General features: G+C 46.2%; 2 protein-coding genes across 2 annotated transcripts; one reads left to right on the forward strand and one right to left on the reverse strand.

Moving 5' to 3' along the window:
- Positions 1–13,168, forward strand: LOC115611333 (methylcrotonoyl-CoA carboxylase beta chain, mitochondrial-like). The gene is made up of 13 exons (XM_030494092.1): positions 1–39; positions 264–582; positions 2,394–2,590; positions 4,226–4,404; positions 5,311–5,391; positions 6,021–6,199; positions 7,103–7,295; positions 8,163–8,254; positions 9,404–9,560; positions 10,140–10,262; positions 10,810–10,958; positions 11,407–11,488; positions 12,961–13,168. Exons 2-13 carry the CDS (start codon positions 275–277, stop codon positions 13,042–13,044), a joined length of 1,824 nt encoding a protein of 607 aa, XP_030349952.1. The 5' UTR covers positions 1–39; positions 264–274; the 3' UTR covers positions 13,045–13,168.
- On the reverse strand, positions 13,093–20,843 carry RPE65 (retinoid isomerohydrolase RPE65). The gene is made up of 14 exons (XM_030494117.1): positions 20,813–20,843; positions 19,852–19,934; positions 19,340–19,490; positions 18,664–18,771; positions 18,430–18,571; positions 17,645–17,792; positions 16,992–17,073; positions 16,765–16,897; positions 16,504–16,643; positions 15,762–15,891; positions 15,139–15,253; positions 14,938–15,032; positions 14,722–14,833; positions 13,093–13,862 (listed from the first exon to the last, which is right to left on the reverse strand). The coding sequence occupies exons 1-14, from the start codon at positions 20,821–20,823 to the stop codon at positions 13,711–13,713; spliced, it is 1,602 nt and encodes a 533-aa protein (XP_030349977.1). The 5' UTR covers positions 20,824–20,843; the 3' UTR covers positions 13,093–13,710.
- Positions 20,844–22,034: the final 1,191 nt, after the last annotated feature.

Raw genomic sequence — 22,034 nt, forward strand, 5'->3', positions numbered from 1 at the left:
AGGCGGGCCCGGCCGCACGGCTCGGCGGCAGCGGCCCCGGTAAGGCTCGGCGGGGTGCGGGGGGACGGCGGGAAGGGCAGGCTGAGGGCAGGCCGCGGAGCTCCGCCGCGCTCCCGACCCCGGCTCCGGGCGCTGAGGGGGGGGTCCGCCCCGCAGGCCTCGATCCCCGGGTGCTCCCTCAGCACCCGGCCTGAGGCGCCGTGTCCAGCCGAGGGATCCGGGTTAATGTAGTGGAATAAAAGCTGTTTTCTTCTCGCTGTCAGTGCTCAGGGCCATGTGGAACCCCGCAGCGCTGTGCTGCAGAACGGCCGCCAGCGCCCGATCCCCGCTGCTCCCGAGGTCACACACCTTAAACCGCGTGTTTGGAAGAGAATATGATGCCCTGTGTCAGCAGCCAGCACAGGGGGTGCAGGGTGAGGGGCTGGGAAGGACACCCGGCGTGCTGCCCTGCCGCTCAGTAAGTAGTAAAGCGAAATACAGACAGTATGCACAAACTTACCCTGTCCTGGACGGACGCATCCTGTCTGTGTACCGACATGTGTTCGAAGAAAATCTAAGGAACAGCGAGGCTGTTGTGAAAAGGTAATAAGCTGGTTTTGGGGTGGTTTAAAACTTGCTGCTTGTGCGATGATGTGAGAGTTACTTATGGGCACTTCTAGGAACTTCTTAACATAGGAGGAATCATAGATCCCAGACTGGTTTGTGTTGGGAGGGACCTTAAAGCTCATCCAGCTCCAACCCCTGCCACAGGCAGGGACACCTTCCACTAGAGCAGGTTGCTCCAAGCCCCTGTGTCCAGCCTGGCCTTGAACACTGCCAGGGATGGGGCATCAATCTCTGGAATCCCAGTTGAGAAGCCCAGAGATTAAAAAACCCCAAATAAAAATAAATTTGGGGATGGGATTTTTACCATTTTGAAGCTTAAACCAGTTCCCTGGCTGCTCTTTTCTCAGGCAGCTTCTCTGCAAAGTGAATTTTACCAGGATCAGGGCTTAAAAATTTCAGCCCCCCCGTAAAAGAGGAGCCTAAATGTGCTTAAATCTACGTGTGGACTGCATTAAAAATAGTTCCGTGTGACATTGTTTTGCTTATATCCCAAGAAGTATTTTTTCTAGACCTTCAGGAAAATTGTTTTGTGTTTGATTTTGAATGCAAAGACACAAACGGTGACTCAGAGATTACAGCTCCCGCCTGAAAGGGCCGGTGACAGTTGCTGCAGTCAGTCGTGATTCACTGGTAAAAGCAGAAGAACGTATTTTGTGTGGTTCTCCTTAAAGCTCCGATGGTAAAATGCAAACGCCTTTGTTCAGAGGGCTGATCCGTGAGCTGGAAGCGGAGCTTGGAGAACACACTGTGCCCTCCTGTGGTGGCATTTACAACAGTAGTAAAAATCCTTCGCTTGTTGCTCCTGAGGTTTTCCAATCTCCCCGCTCTGCGGGAAGCCACAGTAAGATAATGGAGTCACGCACTGAGTGGTGCGTAATTAGTTATGTCAGGCAGTATTTTTGGTTAAAGATGATTCATCTTGGTGAAAAATGCTTTATTGGAAATAAATGAAGAACCTGGTTTATTTAAGCTCAAACCTATTCAAGATACCTCATTTGTTTACAGTTTATTCAGTTCTTCATCTGGACTTGGTGCTGCCTTGGCGATGTTTGGTGATCTCTTCCTCTCCTCGTGGCTGTAGTGACACTGCAGTATTCACTACTTTTAAAGTGTATTTTCCATGCTGTTGAGTGTGCATTTCTTCTAGATTTAGTAATTTATTCTACTTATCAGTTACAGATTTTTGTCAGATCAACTTGTTGAGGGGAACTGAAGGAGCCAGCCCCTGACTAGATTAATCCCCTGAGTAGTTGGAACATGGTAAATCTCCACGCTGAATTAGACTATCAAATTATGAGAGCCTAAGGAATAGCTGCAAGTTTAGAAGCTGATGTTGTTGTATCTCTCAAAGTCAGTTTTGGCCACTGATGATGAGCCCCTGTCAGTACTCTGCTCGTGGGGTTGCTGGCAGAGATTAAGTATGATCATATGCTGTGAAATACTCTGTTGGGTGTATATGGGCAACACCCAGTGCAGAACATGGACTTAATAACATCTGCTAGCTGTGAACTTAAGCTGCATATAGAACATTTGTATTATTTCACTCTGGTTTTGTCTTTATTAGACAGGTTTTGAATAACAAAACTAAAATGCTTGCTTTAAATTACATAACTTTGCTTTTTATTACACTTTGTAAGAAACGATAATCCAAAGATGTGACTTCATTTCCATTCTCATACCATTTATATGAAGACTGCAATATGTTTAAGTGCTGTGTTCAATCTGCTACAGGGTAACTTGTGAGTAAAGGTGGTTTTGATTAATGGAAGCTTTGTTTTTTAAACCAGATACTCAGAGTTGCTAGAGATGGTCAGGAAAGGAGGGGGAGACAAGGCCATCTGGCGTCACACTCAGAGAAACAAGAAGATGTTTGTTCGGGAGCGCCTGAAGCTGCTGCTTGACCACGAGTCTTTCCTTGAGCTGTCTCCACTGGCAGGGCTCAACATGCCCTATGGTGATGTCCCTGCAGCTGGGTGCCTTACTGGTAACGGCAGTGAATGTCATCTAGCTGGGAAATCGTCTGTGAACATGATCCATGTTACATCTAAAGATGGATTTGGGTTCAGGGGATTGTTTTGAGCAGCCCTGTGGGGATGCAGCCCCGAAGGAAGAAGGGTTTAGAACCAGTGTGATCCTTAATATAATTTGAGAGGTGCCATTTGAGTGATGAGTAGGTGATGGCAGACGGTGTACATCAATCAGTTGTATTGTGTATGTGCTGTACACCTTCCCAGAGTAACCAGCCTTGCTCACTGAAGGCGAGGTGTTCTTGCTGGGAAAGGACGAAGGATGCGCATAATAAGGTTTATGGAATATATGAGGATCTTCAGAATGTGCTTTCCTAGGAAAAGTGAACATCAAGTTGCAGCTCCCAACACAGAGAAGTTCAGCCAGTGCTGTATTATTCTTCAGTGATTTTTGCTGGGAAATCTGGGAGAAACCTTTAAACAAAAATGTTTGTTCATTTCTTCCAGATTTAGTGACTTATTCTACTACCAGTTACTGGGTTTTGTCTCAAAAAATCCAGGATGACATGTCAGATAAGCTGTTGTCTGTTAGAGGAAAGAGAACCAAGTTACAGTGAGACACAGGAGCTGTGACATTTATTTTGTAGTATTTTTCAACTCATAGACTAGTCTTTTTATTGCATCTCAAATAGTGGTTCCAGTTTAAAAAGTAACTGGAAGAACAGAGTGTGAAATCCTGTCTTTGCCACAGATTGTTAATTTTTTCAGGTTTATATAGGTAACTTTTAATTGCCTTCCCTGTTATCTCAAGAGTTGGAAGACAAACTGTATTTTTTTCTCATATACTGTGGCCAGGAGTAAGTAAGTTGATTTCAAGACCTGTCTTCTGTCATTTAGGTCTTTTTTTTTTAATGTCACTGCCTTTCAGCTTGTTATTCCAGAGGGACTATAGATTTCTGCCCTCTGTGGTATTTGCAACTTCATTTGCAGCTTCTTGATACAGTATTGCCAAAAGAGAGTCCTGAGCAGTTCCATTCAGGATGGGATTTTTCAGTTTACTGTGTTGCACTGGGAATACTTCTGTATTTCTTCATCATCTGTCAGGACTAGAAATTGAACTGCAAGTTCTAGCAATGATAGCATGGCCAAGGGTAGGTAGTTTGTACCCCAGGCTCTCTCTGGGAAGGAAATAATACAGAGCAGGCCTTTGGTTCCTGAGTGACTAAGTGGCTCTTTGAAAATTGTCTAGGTTTGCCCTGACAGTTTCAACAGCACTTGCATGATTCTTTAATGTTTGGTGCTTTTTGCATGTGCTGTTTCTGGAATATCAGGGTGAAAAGATGATAATGGGCCAGGCAGGGAAGCATCATGAAAGAACTGGAGAAAATGAGTGGAATTGGAAACACAGCTGAAGCATTCAGGGAACTTTCCTTCTGAAAAATAGTTTAAACTTGATATGGTAGCTTGGTTATAGCTTATATATGAATGTTACCTTATTTATCAGGTGAGCATACTTGTGTTAATAGGCGTCTATGAACATATGCTTGCTGCTTTGGCAGTCATCATGCAAAATGATATATGTGTGAATCTCCTGGTTTTAATAGTTTTTCTACATCGTCCTGATAAGTGTCTGTCTGTGAATTCACTTACAGGAATCGGCAGAATCTGCGGGGTCTGGTGTGTCTTCATGGCAAACGATGCAACTGTAAAAGGAGGAACGATTTATCCCATTGGGGTGAAGAAGCAGTTAAGAGCTCAAGAAATAGCCATGCAGAACAGGCTGGTAGCCGTGTACCTGGTTGACAGCGGGGGAGCATTCCTGCCACTGCAGGTAACACTGGGACCACTTCATAGAAGAAAACACCAATGTTTATCTAAATCACATGAATTTTTAGCAATAAACTCACATTTATGTTGTGTTTTCTTGCCTGGCTGACTTTCTGTTACACTTAAATGGAGTTTCATCCACAAATCAGAGTCCAGGAGGTTGTTTGAAGGTTTGTAACAGTGATGATCCCTTTGGCTGATCTTGCAGCTAATCAGAGTTTAGGAGCTTGAATGTCAGTGGGGGAACAAAGTGCTGGCTGAGCGTGGGTATTCCTCAGTGTGCTGGAATGCTGTTGTGTCTTTACCAAACTAGTGCATGGTTTGAGGCTTCTATTCGCAACTTCAGTATCTATAAAGTTAGTCTGTATTTATTGCAGTGTTTGCAATAATAATGCAGTAACCTCCAATGCCCTTAAAAATGTAGTTTCTTAAATTCTTACTGTAAAAGGGGAATTGGCACAGGTTACTTTGCAATTTACAGAGGTCATGTTATCGCGGGGACTGTAGTTGTTCCCTCTCCACACTGAAAGTGAACATAGAAAAAGTTCTGACCTGACTTAAGGAATTGTTTCAAAAACTAAGTAAAAAGGGAAACTGAAGTAATTTCACAGATGAAGGACGAACACGAGTTTCCCCTTCCCTGTGTTTGCAGTCTCAATTCCATACATTGTTTTCATGAAAACTACAAAACTTACCTGGGCTTTCAGACCACATGGCAATTTTTGTGGAATTGCACAGTGTCTAATGGAATAAATACTGTAGGAGATGGTGGGTATGGAAGTTTCAGGTGTGATTGTTGGTGCTGACCTTCCCAGAGTCAGTTACGATGCGTTTGTGAATGAATGAAGAGGAAGTGTTGGCTTTTGAAGTTGATCTTGAAACTCACTGTGTGTTTTCCCTGTAACGACAGGCAGAGCTGTTTCCTGACAAGTCACACGGTGGCAGAGTTTTCTACAATGAAGCGATAATGTCTGCCATGAGAATCCCGCAGGTACAGTGTCACCTGGAGTACAAGGACATGTAGTACATGTAGATATATCAGCAGGGTTCTGAAACAGTTTTGTTCTAGTAGAGATTCTAGGAACAACTCTCAAACATGCAAAATAATTCCTAAAGCTCACCTTTTCTGGCTGTGGGAGATTCAAATAAATTGTAGGGAAGGAAGATTCAAATTCACATAACTGAATACTTCATCCTTAAGGATACATTGTCCAGAGAAGCTGTGGCTGCCCCATCCCTGGCAGTGTTCAAGGCCAGGTTGGACACAGGGGCTTGGAGCAACCTGCTCTAGTGGAAGGTGTCCCTGCCCGTGGCAGGGGCTGGAACAGGGAGAGCTTTAAGGTCCCTCCCAACACAAACCAGTCTGGGATTCTGTGATTATGTGGTGATCTTCTAAGTGTTTACTGGCTGATCATGATGGAAAAGCATCCTGTCACTGGGTTATTTCAGAGTAAGCATTGAACTCTCTCAGAACCAGTATTGCTGTTCATGCTGGTATTTATATCTGTAGTTCATTGTTCCCCAAGCTGTGATTTAGCCTTTGAAATCAATGGTAATGGTTTTGCCTTTCCATTCTCCCCTCCCCAGCATCTTGACTTGTTTGGTTTCTGTGTCCTTCAGGTGGCAGTGGTGTGTGGCTCCTGTGTGGCTGGAGGTGCCTATGTCCCAACCATGGCAGAAGAAACTGTGATTATAGATAAAATTGGTACATTATTCCTTGCTGGCCCACCTCTGGTAAAAGCTGCTACAGGAGAATATGTCTCTCCCGAGGACTTGGGAGGAGCCAGACTCCACTCTCAGTATGTGAAATAATTCTCCAGAATGGTAGAGAATTCAGCATACTTAGCTTTAAAAACCTGCCATTTTTATCTTAAATTAATGTAACATCCCAGACTGGTTTGGGTTGGAAGGACCCTAAAGCTCATCCAGCTCCAACCCCTGCCACGGGCAGGGACACCTTCCACTAGAGCAGGTTGCTCCAAGCCCCTGTGTCCAACCTGGCCTTGAACACTGCCAGGGATGGGGCAGCCACAGCTTCTCTGGGAATGGACATGAATGAATGATTATTATTATTATATACAGAAATGGTACATGAACTATGATAAAGGTTGGTGGTATTCAGTTATGTATGTAGGGATATCATAGAACTAGATACAACTCTTTGAAATGAACAAAGTAACATGGCATTGTAATTTCAGCTTTACTACTGAAGGAACTTTCCATTTCCGTTGTGTCTATGTATGTTCACACACTGATAGAGATCTCACATAAGTGAGAAACCTGGATTTGGTTCCCCATTCTTCCACATATATCCTGAACAACCTCAGGCAAGTCAATGCTCAGAGGGACCAGCTATAGAAGAGGGATGGTGTCACTTCTTTTCCTAATGGAAACATTGTCAGGATACATATATCAAGCAAAGTAACTGTGAGTATTCAAATACTGTGATGGTGGGGAAAATGCATAAGGAATTCTTTAATATAGATAAACACAAAAGTCACAGGAAGAATTTGTTTTGATGTTGGATTGCACAGAAATTCCACTGACTTAACTGCTTTCAGCTCATTCATACAAGAACATCACACAGTGTTTTCAGGCAGTTTGGAAGTCACATTATGGATTAAGGTTTTTCCTTCAGTTTGGGTTTTCTATCAATTCAGATTTCATTGATTCAGTGTTAATAATGTTGCTCTCTCTCCCAGTGTCAGTGGCTGCAGTGACCATTTTGCATCTTCAGAGAAGGAAGCCTATGAATGTATTCGGAACGTTATCTCCACATTGAATTATGATCCCCTGCCAGAGGAGGCCGTAGAGCACGACAGCCCTTTGTACAGCCCCGATGAGCTCCTGGGGCTGGCACCACGGGATTACAGGTGTACTCTTCCTGTCAAGTTGGTAAGGTGACAGATGCTCTATTCCTTCTCCCTTTCAGTCTGCTCAGTTTAAACCCATTCCCCTTGTCCTGTCCCTGCAGGCCCTTGTCCAAAGCCCCTCTCCAAGCTTTCTTGTAGCCCCTTTAGGTATTGTGTCAGTATGTATTGTACTGTGCTGGCTGCCTTGAGGATGTGCACGCCTTTAGCATCCTCTTTTGGTGTCCTCCCCCTGCCCTTTTCCCCTGCACCCCCCCAGGAATCAGGGCTTTGTATTGTCACGTAGATGCTGAATGAAAATACTGACTGAAAACCCAACAAAGCTCAAATCAGACTTGTTTGAAGTTGGGACAGATGCTAACACAGAAGCAGAGGCATGCTGAGCTGCCCATGCTGTTTTCATTGTGTTGTTCTGGAAGAGATTTAGTCTCCAAGGATGTGAATCCAGTATCTTTTCCAGGGGTAAATCCCTACATTTGAGGGGGTTGACTGTAGAAAGTGATGTAGCTCTGAAGGCAGCTTTTAGGTTGTGCTTGGAAAAAGCCTGAGCAACCCACAGTTGAGTGTTCCTTATGCACACAAGCCATAACTGCACACGCTGCGTTTCGTACAGCATTTTTAAGCCCATGAACAACTGTGCTCTGTAACACTGAAGTAATTTTGGAGTTGAACTTTGGCTCAAAATACACGGTAATGAAATGTAAACACAGATTTGGTGTTTTGTGCACATTGAGTGTTCAGTGGAGTGTAAGATGTAGAAAGGCTTCAGTGCTCATTTAGGCTGACTTCTTGCATAATAGAGGTCTCCTGCTACTTGAACAGTGTGTCTTTTAGCAGAACTGTCCTGTTTTCACTTGAATTGCTGTAGTAAAGGCTGTGTATTTCTTTGCAGATTCTGAGCCGTCTGCTGGATGGAAGCAGATTCCAGGAGTTCAAGGCTAATTATGGAATGACGTTAGTAACAGGATTTGGCCATGTGGAAGGGTGAGACTAGCAAAATGTATGGACCTATTTCATATCATAGATCCCAGCCTGGTTTGTGTTGAAGGGACCTTAAAGCTCATCCAGCTCCAAGCCCCTGCCACGGGCAGGGACACCTTCCACTAGAGCAGGTTGCTCCAAGCCCCTGTGTCCAACCTGGCCTTGAACACTGCCAGGGATGGGGCAGCCACAGCTTCTCTGGGCACCCTGTGCCAGCGCCTCAGCACCCTCACAGGGAAGAGCTTCTGCCTCAGAGCTCATCTCAGTCTCCCCTTTACTTGTCTAATAGCTTTCACACCATCATCAGGTTTTACAGTATTCCAGTAACAGTGTTTAGGAAGCTCTGAGTCAGTCAAGGATTGGTAATAAAATACTTCTGGAAAGGCTGATTTCTGTCTCTGAGCTCTGAATTCACCATGTCCCAGGCCAATAGCAGCAGGGAGTGATGACAAATGAATGGTTTTCATAACCTGGTGATATGATTGATGTGTTCACAAGAACTACCAGCCAGACAGTTGCAACATTGAAGTCTCAGCAGATTCCTTAGGAAATCAGAAACAGCATCTTTTAAAAGTGTTCCTTCTCAAACTGAATTCAAAGCTCTCAGCCCTTCTCCCATGTGATGGGATAATACCCATGCAACAAAACCTTGTGTAATTCAGATTACTCTCTATTAATACATTTGTGAAGCATATAACATTCCAGTCGAATCATATTAGGGGGAAAAAAGAGGTAGTAAAATATAGTTTTTGAGCCTCTTTAGGTTGCAAGCATAAGCTTTTCAGGTTGACTGTTATGTCGTATGCTGCAGGAATTGGAGAGAGCCCAGAGTCCAGGCACCTTGTACATTACCTTGTAGTAATGTTATCTTGCTGACTCTGACAGGTCATCTATAGCTTTACCTGCCCTCTGGGTATTAGTCCATGTTAATACTTCCATGCTTTATGTATCAGGAATGCTGTAAGGCTTCCTGTTAGGTGTCTGGGGGTCCTTGAACGAAATGACACATGTACCTGCATCCTTTTACATTCTGAACTTCTGTAAATGATAGATCTCTGTGTGTGTGTACAGATATGTTTCCATCCTTTGGAATGTTACAAGCTACAGTGTCATGATTTCTAGAGTTCAGAAGTGTTGTGTCTTGCTTTGTAGGCACTTGGTGGGGATAGTGGCCAACAACGGGGAGCTGTCTCATGATGCTTCTCTCAAGGGTAGCCACTTCGTGCAGCTGTGCAGCCAGCGGAGCATTCCCATCCTCTTCTTCCAGAACACAGCTCCACAGACAGCAGAGCCAACAAGCACCTCACAGGTATGGGATGTTTAGTTCAATGTGCTTTGAATGTATCTTTTAGAAAAGTGAGGCATTAAATACAGCATGTTTTTGGCCTTGAACACTGCCAGGGATGGGGCAGCCACAGCTTCTCTGGGCACCCTGTGCCAGCGCCTCAGCACCCTCACAGGGAAGAGCTTCTGCCTCAGAGCTCATCTCAGTCTCCCCTCTGGCAGGTTAAAGCCATTCCCCTTGGCCTGTCCCTACAGGCCCTTGGCCAAAGCCCCTCTCCAGGTTTCCTGGAGCCCCTTTAGGCACTGGAGCTGCTCTAAGGTCTCCCCTTCAGGAGCCTTCTCTTCTCCAGGCTGCCCCAGCCCAGCTCTCTCAGCCTGGCTCCAGAGCAGAGCTGCTCCAGCCCTCGCAGCAGCTCCGGGGCCTCCTCTGGCCTCGCTCCCGCAGCTCCACGTCCCTCTTGTGCTGTTGCCCCAGAGCTGGATCAGGGCTGCAGGGGGGCAGAATTGTAAAGAAATCAATGTTTCAGGAATACAGGGCTGGTGGGAGCAGAGGGAATCTGGAAGAAAGACTTTAAAGGATCTAAAATCTTTCTTTTCCTGCCAGGCAGAGGCTCACTCCAGCAGATTGAAAGCTCAGGCCTCCATGATGGCTGCTGTTGCTTGTGCTGCTGTTCCCAAAATAACCATTGTAGTCGGTGGCTGTTTCGGGAGTGAGAGTTACGTTATGGTAGGAGTGGTATAAATCTGATGGGGTTGGCAAGAGGCTTTTCACACTATAGCATGATCTCACAGCAGTTCATTTTTAAACCCCAGTTGGCTGTTGTACAGACGTTTAACTCAGTCCATTATTTTAACTACTTTTAGAGTAAAAAAATGCATCTCAAGCTCTGATTACTGACAACTTGGTCTGCAGCTAAGAGCCTAGAGCCAGGTCTAAAAACCACGTTATCTGCAAACAACCCTTCTTGGGGCAAATCCTGCCTTTTCCTCAGCACATGTTTTCAGGGATCAAGGAGCATGTCTCCTTGTGGTGTGTTACTGTGTGTGCTGTTCACCCTGCTCGTGAGTGCAGCAGGGCTCTTTGCTCAGAATTAAACATTTAAGAGCTTGAGGGAAAATGAAATGATAAAACAGCAATACTGGGGGCCATGGGGATGGTGCCACAGGGTGTCTGTACTGATAGAGGAGTTCAAGGCAGAATGATTCTATCATCCCACACCCATCTTTTTGGGATTCATTTCAGTGAGTTTCTACTCTGCTCTTTCTTTTCGTAGTGTGGGAGATCGTTCAGCCCAAACTTCCTGTTCTTGTGGCCTAATGCAAGAGTTGCTCTTGTGGATTCAAGACATCTCTCCACAGTCCCACAAGCTGGGGACAGTGACCACGGAGGAGAGGAAGCAGAGCTAAAAGAGCTGAAAGAAAAGTAAGGACATGAAATAGAAACCCTTGCAGGGTTTAATTAAATTGCCTACTTGTTCATCTTCAGATCAACACATCCCAGACAAATGAAGCAAACCTCAACCTATTCAATGATATTTTACATGTCCATGTAATTCTATGACTCCTCTTAAGATCTTCTCAAGGAAACACAAATGTTTGCCTAAACACCCCCCATACAACCCCAAATGAAGATACTCTGCTGGGTATTGAACAGTGGTGATCACCTGTATGTGGAGGATGGTCTGTGCTACAGAACGGTCAGAGCTGCCATGTGTTATTTGCTGGATTCTAATGAATTTTAACAGTAGTTCTGCATGTTCACTTGAGATTTAAACATATGCCTTTTCCAACTATGATTTTGTTTTACTGGCATGATGGTTTTTAATACACTGTTGTGCTTTTAAGCTGGTTTAATACTCTGTCCTGTGCAGGCTAGAGGAAGAAAGCAGTGCATTTTACTCCTCTGCCAGGCTCTGGGATGATGGCATAATTCTACCTCAAAATACTCGAAAGGTGGGTTTTCTCCTTTTGGAATGTTTTACTCTCAGATCTCAAAAGGATCTGGTGGCAAATGCCCATGACTCTCTCAATGTCAGCGGCACATCAAGTCCCAGCACTGGCTCTCCCCCTTCTCACTCCCATTTTCTGTGAATTTAGCTTTGTAATTCTCATCTTTTCTCTTCCCCATTAGTCTATCCTAAAAGTTTCTGCTGAATTCTGGTTACTTGAGTACAGCATTTCCTCACTGAACCTCTTAACTGACTTCAGCAGTTGATTCTGTATCCAAATCCTTTATTTTCAGTCTTGCATCACCACTGTGTCCTCACTCTTTGAAGTTCAGCTTTGTTCACATTTTTTCCAGTCTTTTGACATAAGATACTTCTTTTTGCCATTTCCTCTTCCTGCTTTTAATTTGCTGCTACATTTGGGATGCCCCCCTGCCTTTTTATTGATTTTTTTCAGTTGACAAACCTCCACTTCATTAGATTCTCCCTGAAAGCCATCACTTTTGTTCTTTGCTTTTTCCTTGTTAGATTCTTTATTAGCAATACTCAGAATGCTCTTTACAGTTCTGCAGCTTGTTTAAAGATCACAAGTGGAGGCTGCTATCAACTAATCCCTCTAATTGTGATAGATAGTTATGGTACTATGTGGATGTTAAGTGTTTTCTGTGGAGAAAGTGATGATGGGAGAGCACCAAGAAGTATTTTCTAGTACTGGAGCCCCAAGGCTGCCTCTCTAGGAGCTACACGTGGAAAGAACATGTGTGATAGAAATGAAGCTCTGTTACTGTCATACTGATTTTCACCAGCACACAACTCCTGTTTGCACATGTAGCTGTTCTTGCACTATTGTTTTGCTGCTTTATCCCAGTTTTTGCTAATAGGTGGAAGTTCTCTTTAGCTTTCTCTGAGCTGCCACCATGTGCTCATTCAGATCCTCTTTGTGCTTTTTCGTACATAGGCTTTTAAAAGACAGTGTGTGCTGCAGTAGCAGTGGAATAGGGAGAATGATCTTGTGATCTTGTTTTTAAAGGCCAAAAGCAGTTCTGTAGTTTCAGTCCCTGTTGTCATAAGACATGAAAGATGACTTCCTAAAAAAAGATGGACGTGGAACAGCAAGATGTTCTACTTTCTGATACATGATTGGCAGTCTAGGAGCAGAGCCATGTAATGACAGAAATGGATTATCACAGAACTTATTTTCATTGGAGTTTTACAGCAATTCACCACAGTGACTTTAAAGAGGGTTGGGTTGTGTCCATGCAATGCATGAACTTTGGGATCTGGAGGAGGTTTCTTCCTTTACCTTTCCCCTGCCCCAGTGGCACTTCACACTGACACCTATTGCCCCTGACACTGCAGCCAACAACTGCTCATTTTAAATGTTCACAAATGCATTACTGATGAGTGCAGAACGAGGAGGTTTTACTCATTTCTTGGTTCCGAGGCTCATTGCTCCTGTTAATTTCTGTTTTTAATCAGGTGATTGCAGATTGTTTGAAGATCACAGAACAGCAGAAGTACCAGGTTGTGTCTCCGTGTCAGCATCCTGTTATGAGGATGTAACTGCAGCCACGTTCAAATCAGTGCTTGAAAGTTGCACCATGTACTAGAAATCTTTCATGTAAATGATCTTCTCGCTCTTTGATACCATTAATAAAAACATTGAACCACTGCAGCCAAACAAGAACCCTGGATTTTAACTCTATTAGCAATAAGTTTGTGTTCTGAACCACAGCCGCTTACTACATCAGCTGAAAATGTATCTTGTGAAAGGAAGGATTCAGCTGCGGGGCTGTAACACTTGGAGGAAACAAATTCATCCCAAATGCTGTGGGTGTTTTCATATCCATCTTTCGGCATCAAATCCAGAACTTGAGAAACTGCACTTTGACAAAAGAAATGGCAAAGAGCAAACACGTAGACCCGTGGGTGCAGTTTGCAGCCTTTGCACAGGGTGAAATGCTGCTGCCACAGGCTCGGGCCTGCCAGCTCAGGTTTCCAAAGCAGAATGGAAAGGCTCCACTCGTATTGCTCCAAGGATACTACAGGAGTGGCCAGGAAGGGATCTAAATCCATAAGGCTTCAGTATAGGGTAAAGATTACCTTTTCCTCAAAGCACAGAGCAGAGCACAGGGACTCTTCTACATTATGTTACCAGAGGGCTTATGAACAGAGGCTGCACCTTTTTGGGGCTGGAAGAAGCCTATCCCAATGCGTTGCAGGCAGCAGTCAGGCTCTCTTGAAGAGTCCATGGAAAGTCACAGGAATGTTCACCTCCACCTCAGCCCTGGCCACCTCGCTCATGTCTTTGGCGCTCAGGACCAGGAGGTAGGCAGGCTTGGGCCCCGTGCCCGGGCTGATCACGATGCTCAGCACCACCCCTAGGTGAGAAAAACAGGATGCTGTCCCTGGTGTGCTTGGTGCATCTCCTCACTGTGAGGGTGCTGAGGCGCTGGCACAGGGTGCCCAGAGAAGCTGTGGCTGCCCCATCCCTGGCAGTGTTCAAGGCCAGGTTGGACACAGGGGCTTGGATCAACCTGCTCTAGTGGAAGGTGTCCCTGCCCGTGGCAGGGGCTTGGAACTGGATGAGCTTTAAGCTCCCTTCCAACACAAACCAGGCTGTGATTCTATGATCACTATTTTTCCACATTATGAATTTATTTATAAATTACTTCATAATTCTGCTTCTAAGACTTAATGTGATAAGATACCCATTTATGGATTCTGGTGTCCTGTGTGGAATGGATGGGACAGCCTAGCTCTGAGGTTGGTTATTTGTGTGCTCTCTGGGTCAGTCATTGCAGGAGAACAGGGGAACAACCCTACACTGTTGTCTGCAACAGCATGAAACAGCCTTGGAGAGGATAAACATGAGCGTGGAGCCCAGGATTACCTCAGCTTTCAGGGAGGGCTTCTGCAAGGGATTAAGTCCCAGGAAGTGAGAAAGACAAAGATATTCCTAAAATCTGTATTGTCTACCTCAGTTAAGGAAGACTTTGAAGAACAAGCTTAAAGTCTTTTCATTTCAGTGAGACATAAGCCCCTGCACAGGCACTTCCCAGAACTGGGAACAGATAATATGAAACTTGGTTCTGTATCAACTAGTGAGAGTTTGCTCTTAAATTCAGTGGAGTTGAGACTTATCCCAGCTTCACGTAATCCTGTTTGGAGATGAGGTATTGAGGGAATAACTGGATTTCCAAATCACACTGCCACTGACCAAAACAACATCAGTCTTACCATCATCTTCCTCCAGCGCATCTGGATGGGAAACGAAGATGGGCTCTGATGGGTACGAATCTGGCTCCTGCCATACCCAGGTCTCCTTGGTTTTAACGTTCAGCTTACAAAGCTAAAGGTGGGAAAACCCAAACCCACATCTCAGAAATACTCTTTCTTGTCCCTTAATTGAAATCTCGGTGCTAGGACATGCCTCTCCCAGTCACTGATAGTTACCTTGTCTGGGACAAAGTGGTTCAGCCCCAGCCCATACGTATACGTGTAAGGTTTCCCACAGTATTTCTTGTAATTGATCTGTGGAAATTCAAAGGCTGCAATAAAAAAAGAATATATATATATATACACACACACATGAGGATCAGTGGGATGTGGAGTGCAGGAGGTGCTTGTGTTGCTGCTTCAGGGTCAGTGTCATACCGTGGCGTGGCCCTGAGAAAATGACTTCTGGCTCCAGCCAGATGGTCTCATCACTGCGCAAGGTGGCTGTAGCTGTGGTATAGGGCAGGGTGACCAAATTCTTACCCGTGTTGGCCTGGCAGGAAGGAAAACACCCAAGAGAAATAATGGAGAAATACATTTCTTACTCTGTTTGCACAGATGTGTTGTGAACTGCGTTGGAAGGCGAAGGCAGCAGTGTGCAGCAGAGCCTCATCAAGCTGCAGAATGGCAGTGTGCTTGGGAGTGCCTGCTTCTTCCAGTCCATAGAACCCTAGAGTGATTCAGGTTGGAAGGGACCTTGAAGCTCATCCAGTTCCAACCCCCTGCCCCAGGCAGGGGCACCTTCCACGAGCAGGGTCATCTTCCACTAGTTAATCCACCAGGACTAACTGTGCCCCACAGTCTCAGCTTTGAACAGTAACATATGGGAAATAAAACAGAATAACGTTAAGCAGCTAAAGAAAACAAAAATGTTCTCTAAAGACCTACGCTTGAAGCTCCCCCCTCGCCCTTTAAAGGTTTAATTTGGATTAAGGGGGTCATGCAGAGCACCAGCATTGCTCAGCCACCAGCCGTGCAGGGAGCAGTGCAGACCCCGGTACCTTGTCGATGGTGAGGGGCAGGACGTATCTGCGCGCCTCGGGCTGCGGGGCCTTCTCCGCCTGGCGCTTCACTTCATCCCAGTTTGCCCGTAAGTTGGCCAAGTAGAGGTAGTTGTAGACAAACTCGAACCTGCAGACAAACAGCATCACAGACACATCCGAGATGGGATTTGCAAGTGTGGAGGGGATCAAGTGCAGTTGTTTTCTTCCTAAAAATCAGTTGTCATCTGGTTTTTGGAGCAGCCATAATGCTGTTTCCTGAATCTTCCCTCCACTTTCCCATTCCATGCACAGGATCCATATGCTTCAGCAAGTTGAAGGTGCTTTTTCTCTTGGGCAGCCAAGAGAACCTTGAACCTCTGTTTGTCACCCTTTGCATGTAGTTTTCCATCAAAACCATTTAAGACCCACACCTTGTGCCTGTGCCCAAACCTGCACAAGCCTGTGAGATCAAGGCATTGCAGCTTACCCAGCTTACCAGAACTGTGTCCTTGGGGACTTCTAAACCCACAAGGTGCTACAATGGTAAGCTCTGGATGAGCTTTAAGGTCCCTTCCAACCCAAACTATTCTAGGATTCTATGGTTCTATGCAGGGGGTCTGTGTGGGTTCCAGAGTGATTCCAACAGAGATGTACCCGTGCGGGGACTGGTGTGTCTGATGCGGGTGCTCTGCTGGCACCCAGCAGCTCATGCAGGGGTGGGGGTGATGCCACAGGGACCCTCAGCACCACCAAGACTCACCCCTTCCAGGTGCAGAGGTCGACGATCAGAAACCCGTTATCTTCATAGGTGTTGATGTGATGGAAGAGGTTGAAGGCCGAGGTGCGGTATTTGATGTTCAGGAGCCTGCCTTTCTTTTTCTCTGCCACATGAAGCCAGACCTGAAGAACAAGCAGCAGCTTGGGTTTGGCCCAGGGCAAATTGGTGAAACCAACACAATGGATCTCCCAGTCCAGAGCTGGCTGCTCAGTAAAGCCCAGTTTGGTACAACCTGCTGCTTACCCCCATGGTCTCATTGGACTCGAAGCAGTCCATGTAGTTGGCTCCCCAGAGGCTCCATGAGGAGAGGAACTTGAAGAGGTTGATTTTCACTGGTGTTTCAACAAACACTATGTAGTTTGCTGTCAGCCCAAAGCTGTTTGGAAACGCACAGGGAGCACACTAAGCTCACTGCAGTTAGTTTAGACAAAAACCACATGGTAGTTCGCACTGACCCTGGGACATGTTACCTGTGAACGTAGGAGGGCTTGAACCTGTCACTGCAAGGGAACTGCACCACCACCTCTGACTTATTTATTGGATCTTCCTTGTCTGGAACAGGACAGCCAAAGGGTTAGGGGGTGATTCACCCTGCTTAGTCTGTATTTATAGCGTTTAACCAGCAAGTTTTTGCCTTTAACGCAAAGGAAGTTCATGGGAGGGGCAGGTAGGGACAGGCCAAGGGGAATGGCTTTAACCTGCCAGAGGGGAGATTGAGATGAGCTCTGAGGCAGAAGCTCTTCCCTGTGAGGGTGCTGAGGCGCTGGCACAGGGTGCCCAGAGAAGCTGTGGCTGCCCCATCCCTGGCAGTGTTCAAGGCCAGGTTGGACACAGGGGCTTGGAGCAACCTGCTCTAGTGGAAGGTGTCCCTGCCCGTGGCAGGGGTTGGAACTGGATGAGCTTTAAGGTCCCTTTAACCCAAACCATTCAAGGGTTCCATATTCTATGATTTAGAAACCACACTGAGGTGTGTTGAAGATCACATTTCTGTTACTTCAAAAGGCAAATAAAAATCTAAGCAAGACTTAAAGCAAGTAACTTGATGACGAAGCTAATCTGAAGGATAAAAAAGTGATATCTAAGACAAGATTGTCTCCATTCACTCGGGGCGGGGTGAACTGACCTGCCTGAAGTGGAGGGATCCGTATGATGTTATAGGCGAAAGAGAAGTTTTTTCCAAAGCAATTCCCAATGTTGTAAACAGTCCCGTCATTCTCGATGTGGGGATGAGCTGTTGCCCCATTGACAGATACGTATTTGCAGAGATCCACCTGAGGAACAGGAGGGAGGAAGTCAGGAGCTTTCCTGGCAGGAGATGGGAAGTTGCCAGCTCTGCGAGATCTATACACCTTTGCTTCAGATGTGGGAAGTTCTTCTCTAAGCCCAAATCACTGTTCCTCTTGTGAAAAGAACAGCAGCAAAGCCAAGCAATTCACACTGTTACAGAGAAAGGTTTGGGGTGCTGGGGTCTGAAAGGCTCCACAGGCTGGACATTGGTAACACCGCAAAAGAAAACATCAAAGCACAGCTTCTGCCTTCGATGGAGTTTTGCAAGGCAAACATGGCTCGGCTCTGGTGTAACCAAAGGCAGAGGGGAAGCTCTGGCAGGAGCCCTCCAGTCACAGTCCCCTTTGGCCAGGCTACAACCTCCCTTCAGTTTGCAAACCCCAACCCAAGCATGAGGATATGGACCACAGACCCCCATCACCTCCTCATTACATATTACTCAGAGCAGCAGCAGCGAGTTTATTTAAGAACTCATTCCAACTCTGCTCTCATTAATCCTCAGAGCTGGCTTCATTTCTGCGTCATCTCCCTGCCAAACCCCAACTCTCACTGTGGGCTGTTATTAAACATCTTCATCTTAGTTTCAATCCTCTCATTCAGAAGCTCAGTCCAAAGACCCACCTGCTTAATTGTCTCTAACGTCTCTGGGTTAATCCTGGTTATGAAGTTGGTCTCAGTACAGGCATAGTAATCTTCACCAATGGGGTAGACATTAACCAGGGCGTTATCAGTGACCTCCACACCTTTGAAGTATGAGAAAAACCTGAGCAGAGAAAACAGAGAGGCAGTCAGGGGTTTCTTAGAAGTGGAAGCACTGTAGGACACCACTGCAACATCTTCATGACCCCCAGCTACCTGGAAAAGATGTTCTTGCATGGGTCTGGGTACGCGTAGGTGCCAAACTCTGTTATCACAATCCTCTTCTCAGTCATCGCTCTCACGTAGGCATCACTCCTGACAAACCTGGGAGGGTGAGGACAAGGCATGTTACAGGTATAGCTGCAACTGGAATGGGCCATGCAATTAAAATATGGACATTGTGGCCATGAGCCTCCTGAGACCTCTGAAAGCTGCTGCCTCACAGTGCATCTGGAGAACATGGGGTCCAGCAACCCCCCCCCGCCATGGCACTGGGAAGGAATGGCTCATGGAGAACCGAAGCTGATGGGAAACACAGTGTTTTGTCTAAATATTCTGCACCAAACACTTCAAAGCTGATAGTTCTGCAGCTTTAACCAAAACCAGCTTCCAGTTTCCAGACAGCAGTTTCATTCTGTCACTGACTGCAGCTGCATCCAGCCCTCCCCTTCCGGATGTTTTGCAATCTGCTCACAAAGCTGCATTTCTGCCAGCTGTGAGGAAGTTTTGGTTATTTTCAGCTGGTTTTAGTGATCTCACCATTAGACGTCTTCCAATAACAGCATGAATTTGAAATAACCAGCACCTCCCAGGCAGCAGAGCCTGTCTTCAGCACCTACAGTCAACCAAATGCTTCATTATTGATTTATCTGGCCCGGGAAGGGGCTCGTACCTCCGGTGGTAGGTGACGTGCCCCTCCTTGAAGTCAAACTTGTGGAGGAGCGCCTGGCCATCGAAGAGGTGATAGAAGGGCTCCGCGCCCACCTCGAACAAGCCAGGACCACATCTCAGGAGGCTTCCTTGCAGCCAGGTGGGCACCCTGCCTGTGGAAGACGCAGCGTTGGTACATGCACAACCCACGGCAGATCAGACCAAGACATTTTCATTGTGTCAACAAAAGGAACAAACCTCATTTTAATGTTTATTACACTTGTTTCTTCAACACGCATGAACTCTTTAAACTATCCTGTTTTCTTCACCTACACACCTGCTGTTGACCAAACCACTGAGTATTGACATGTCTGAAGATCCCCCATCCAACTGTCCTTCCTCTAGCCCAAAACACACCAGCCCTGTTAGGTCCTTCACATCCAACCCTGTGCTCCCGTCCTTGTGAAGCCTCCAAGCTCTGATGGGCCATGAGCTCCTGGACAGGAGGAGACCAACCTATCTCCTGTCACCAACCTGTGACGTGGGCAGTCACTGGAGAGGACAGCTCCTCCACTGTCTCAAAGAGCTTCTTGTAGCCTCCAGCGGGATGCTCAACTCTGAAAGGTCCAGGAGAGCTGGGATTAGTCTGGCTTTGGGACAGCTTTGGAAACCCCCTCCAAGGGAGCGGGTTTTGTTTCTGGATGGGCTGATCTGCAATGTGCAAATAACTTGAGAGATCAGGAGGGAGAAGCATCAGCCTTTATGGGGAAAAAGGCTCTGGGGGCTCCGACCAGCTGCTGCAGCCACTTGAGAACCAACCTGAGCACGTGGAGGAGTAGGGAATAGCGAAGGGACAGCCTATGCTGCAGCCCTGCAGGCAAACACCTTCACCCAAGGGACAAATTCAGGCTATATTGTTCAGCCTGGAGAAGAGAAGGCTCCTGAAGGGGAGACCTTAGAGCAGCTCCAGTGCCTAAAGGGGCTCCAGGAAACCTGGAGAGGGGCTTTGGACAAGGGCCTGTAGGGACAGGACAAAGGGAATGGCTTTAACCTGCCAGAGGGGAGACTGAGATGAGATATTAGGAAGAAGCAAAATCCAACTTGAATGTGCTAGTTCTTGAAAAAGCATGGGTTTTTTTCCTCTTTTTGCCTTTCTTTTTAAGTAAATTGTAGCTGAGTGAGCAGCTGAGAATTATTCATTAGGTTCCAATTTTATCTGCTGCAAAACCCATGGAGATACATGAGACACAGGCTGGTGTACGCCAAAATACAGATCATCCTCCAGCACCCAGAGCTGAGTCTGTCCCCTGAGACCACAATCAAGCCTCAGCATGGGGTGTCCCAGCATGGACACCCACAGAGAACAACCCCCCTCCTCTTTCTCCTCCTCATCCCTGGGCTGTGCTGGCCCCCAGTCTCACAGCAGCCCCCAGCCAACGCACCACAGTGGTGATCAGCGACATGCTCCTAGAGAGAAGCCCTCAGGGGTACTCACTGGCTGTACATTTCCTCCCTGGTGAAGGGCCTGAGCCTCCAGCAGCCAAGCTCACTGCAAGAGCCGTGTGCTGGGTATTTATGGGACTCTGAGCTCTGCGGAGGGCAGCCCTGTGCCCAGAACCACCCCTGCCAATGAGACAGCCTGGGAACAGAGCCGGCTTTCACCATCAAAATCCTCCTGGGCTTTGGGAGGTTTTGTCTTGCTGTTGGCACAAAAAAGGGCTTTGAATGTTTTACTGAGACTTAAATTCTTCCCAAGCAGAAGTGATTACAAAGAAACTCAATACAGAGAGGAGCAAAACAGAGTGCGCTGGAGTCATCATCACCCGCAATGCTGCTCTTAGTGCTGCTGCCCAGCATCATTTCCCTTCTCCCTCACTTGTTCTATTTAGTGTTTCAGTACGGTGGCATTGCCAGCAGCTCCAGTTGCTGTGTAAGGCAGATTTCTTAAGACTCACTGCACATAACACCCTGTGTAAAAACACCACTTTAACAGCCCTACACACTCAGAAGGACATCAAACCCCATCGCTGTTTGTTTTACGCACAGCACTGCAGCCACCATGGGAGAGGACACAAATATCACCTTAAGAAACCACCTCTAGTAAGAGCAGACATTTATGAAAGCAACAGTGCTGTATAGAGTAATTTCAAAGATTAACAGGATTAGAATGACTACTGCTCTCCTGGGTAGCCCATGGTACAGGATGAAGACATTTCATAATACAACATACCTTCAGTGCTCCTCCTGTACAAACAGAAGCTGGGCTGCGGTGACCAAACCTGTGGTGAAAGGAGAAGACTGGACATTGAACAGCCTCTGTGTTCAATCTGTTACAACAACTATCAACTGAAAGGCTGGCTGCTTTCTGTGTTGTTTTTGTTTGCTCTTTACAAGATGAAGTGTTTCCTTTTGGACCAAGGGTTCATTTAAGGCTTCTAACTGCAAAACAAGATACTGAGTTGAGCCTTCAGGAGCTCTTTGATTGAGGCCTCCCATTAACCCTTCAAAAGGCTTCCAGTAAAGTATTTCACTCAAGAGAAAATAAATGCTAGCTCAATAAAGGTTTAGATTAGATTTGTATCTGTCACTCATTTGGAACGTTTTAGCTGTCCCACAGCCAGTCAATTTGTCTATTTATTCACATTTTTGTTAGGTTCTGTCAAAGCTTCAGAAGGGAACATTAAATAACATGGATCAAGAACTCTGAATAATGAGGG

The sequence above is a fragment of the Strigops habroptila genome, chromosome 8 (assembly GCF_004027225.2).
Source record: "Strigops habroptila isolate Jane chromosome 8, bStrHab1.2.pri, whole genome shotgun sequence".
In the NCBI taxonomy this organism is placed as follows: domain Eukaryota; kingdom Metazoa; phylum Chordata; class Aves; order Psittaciformes; family Psittacidae; genus Strigops; species Strigops habroptila.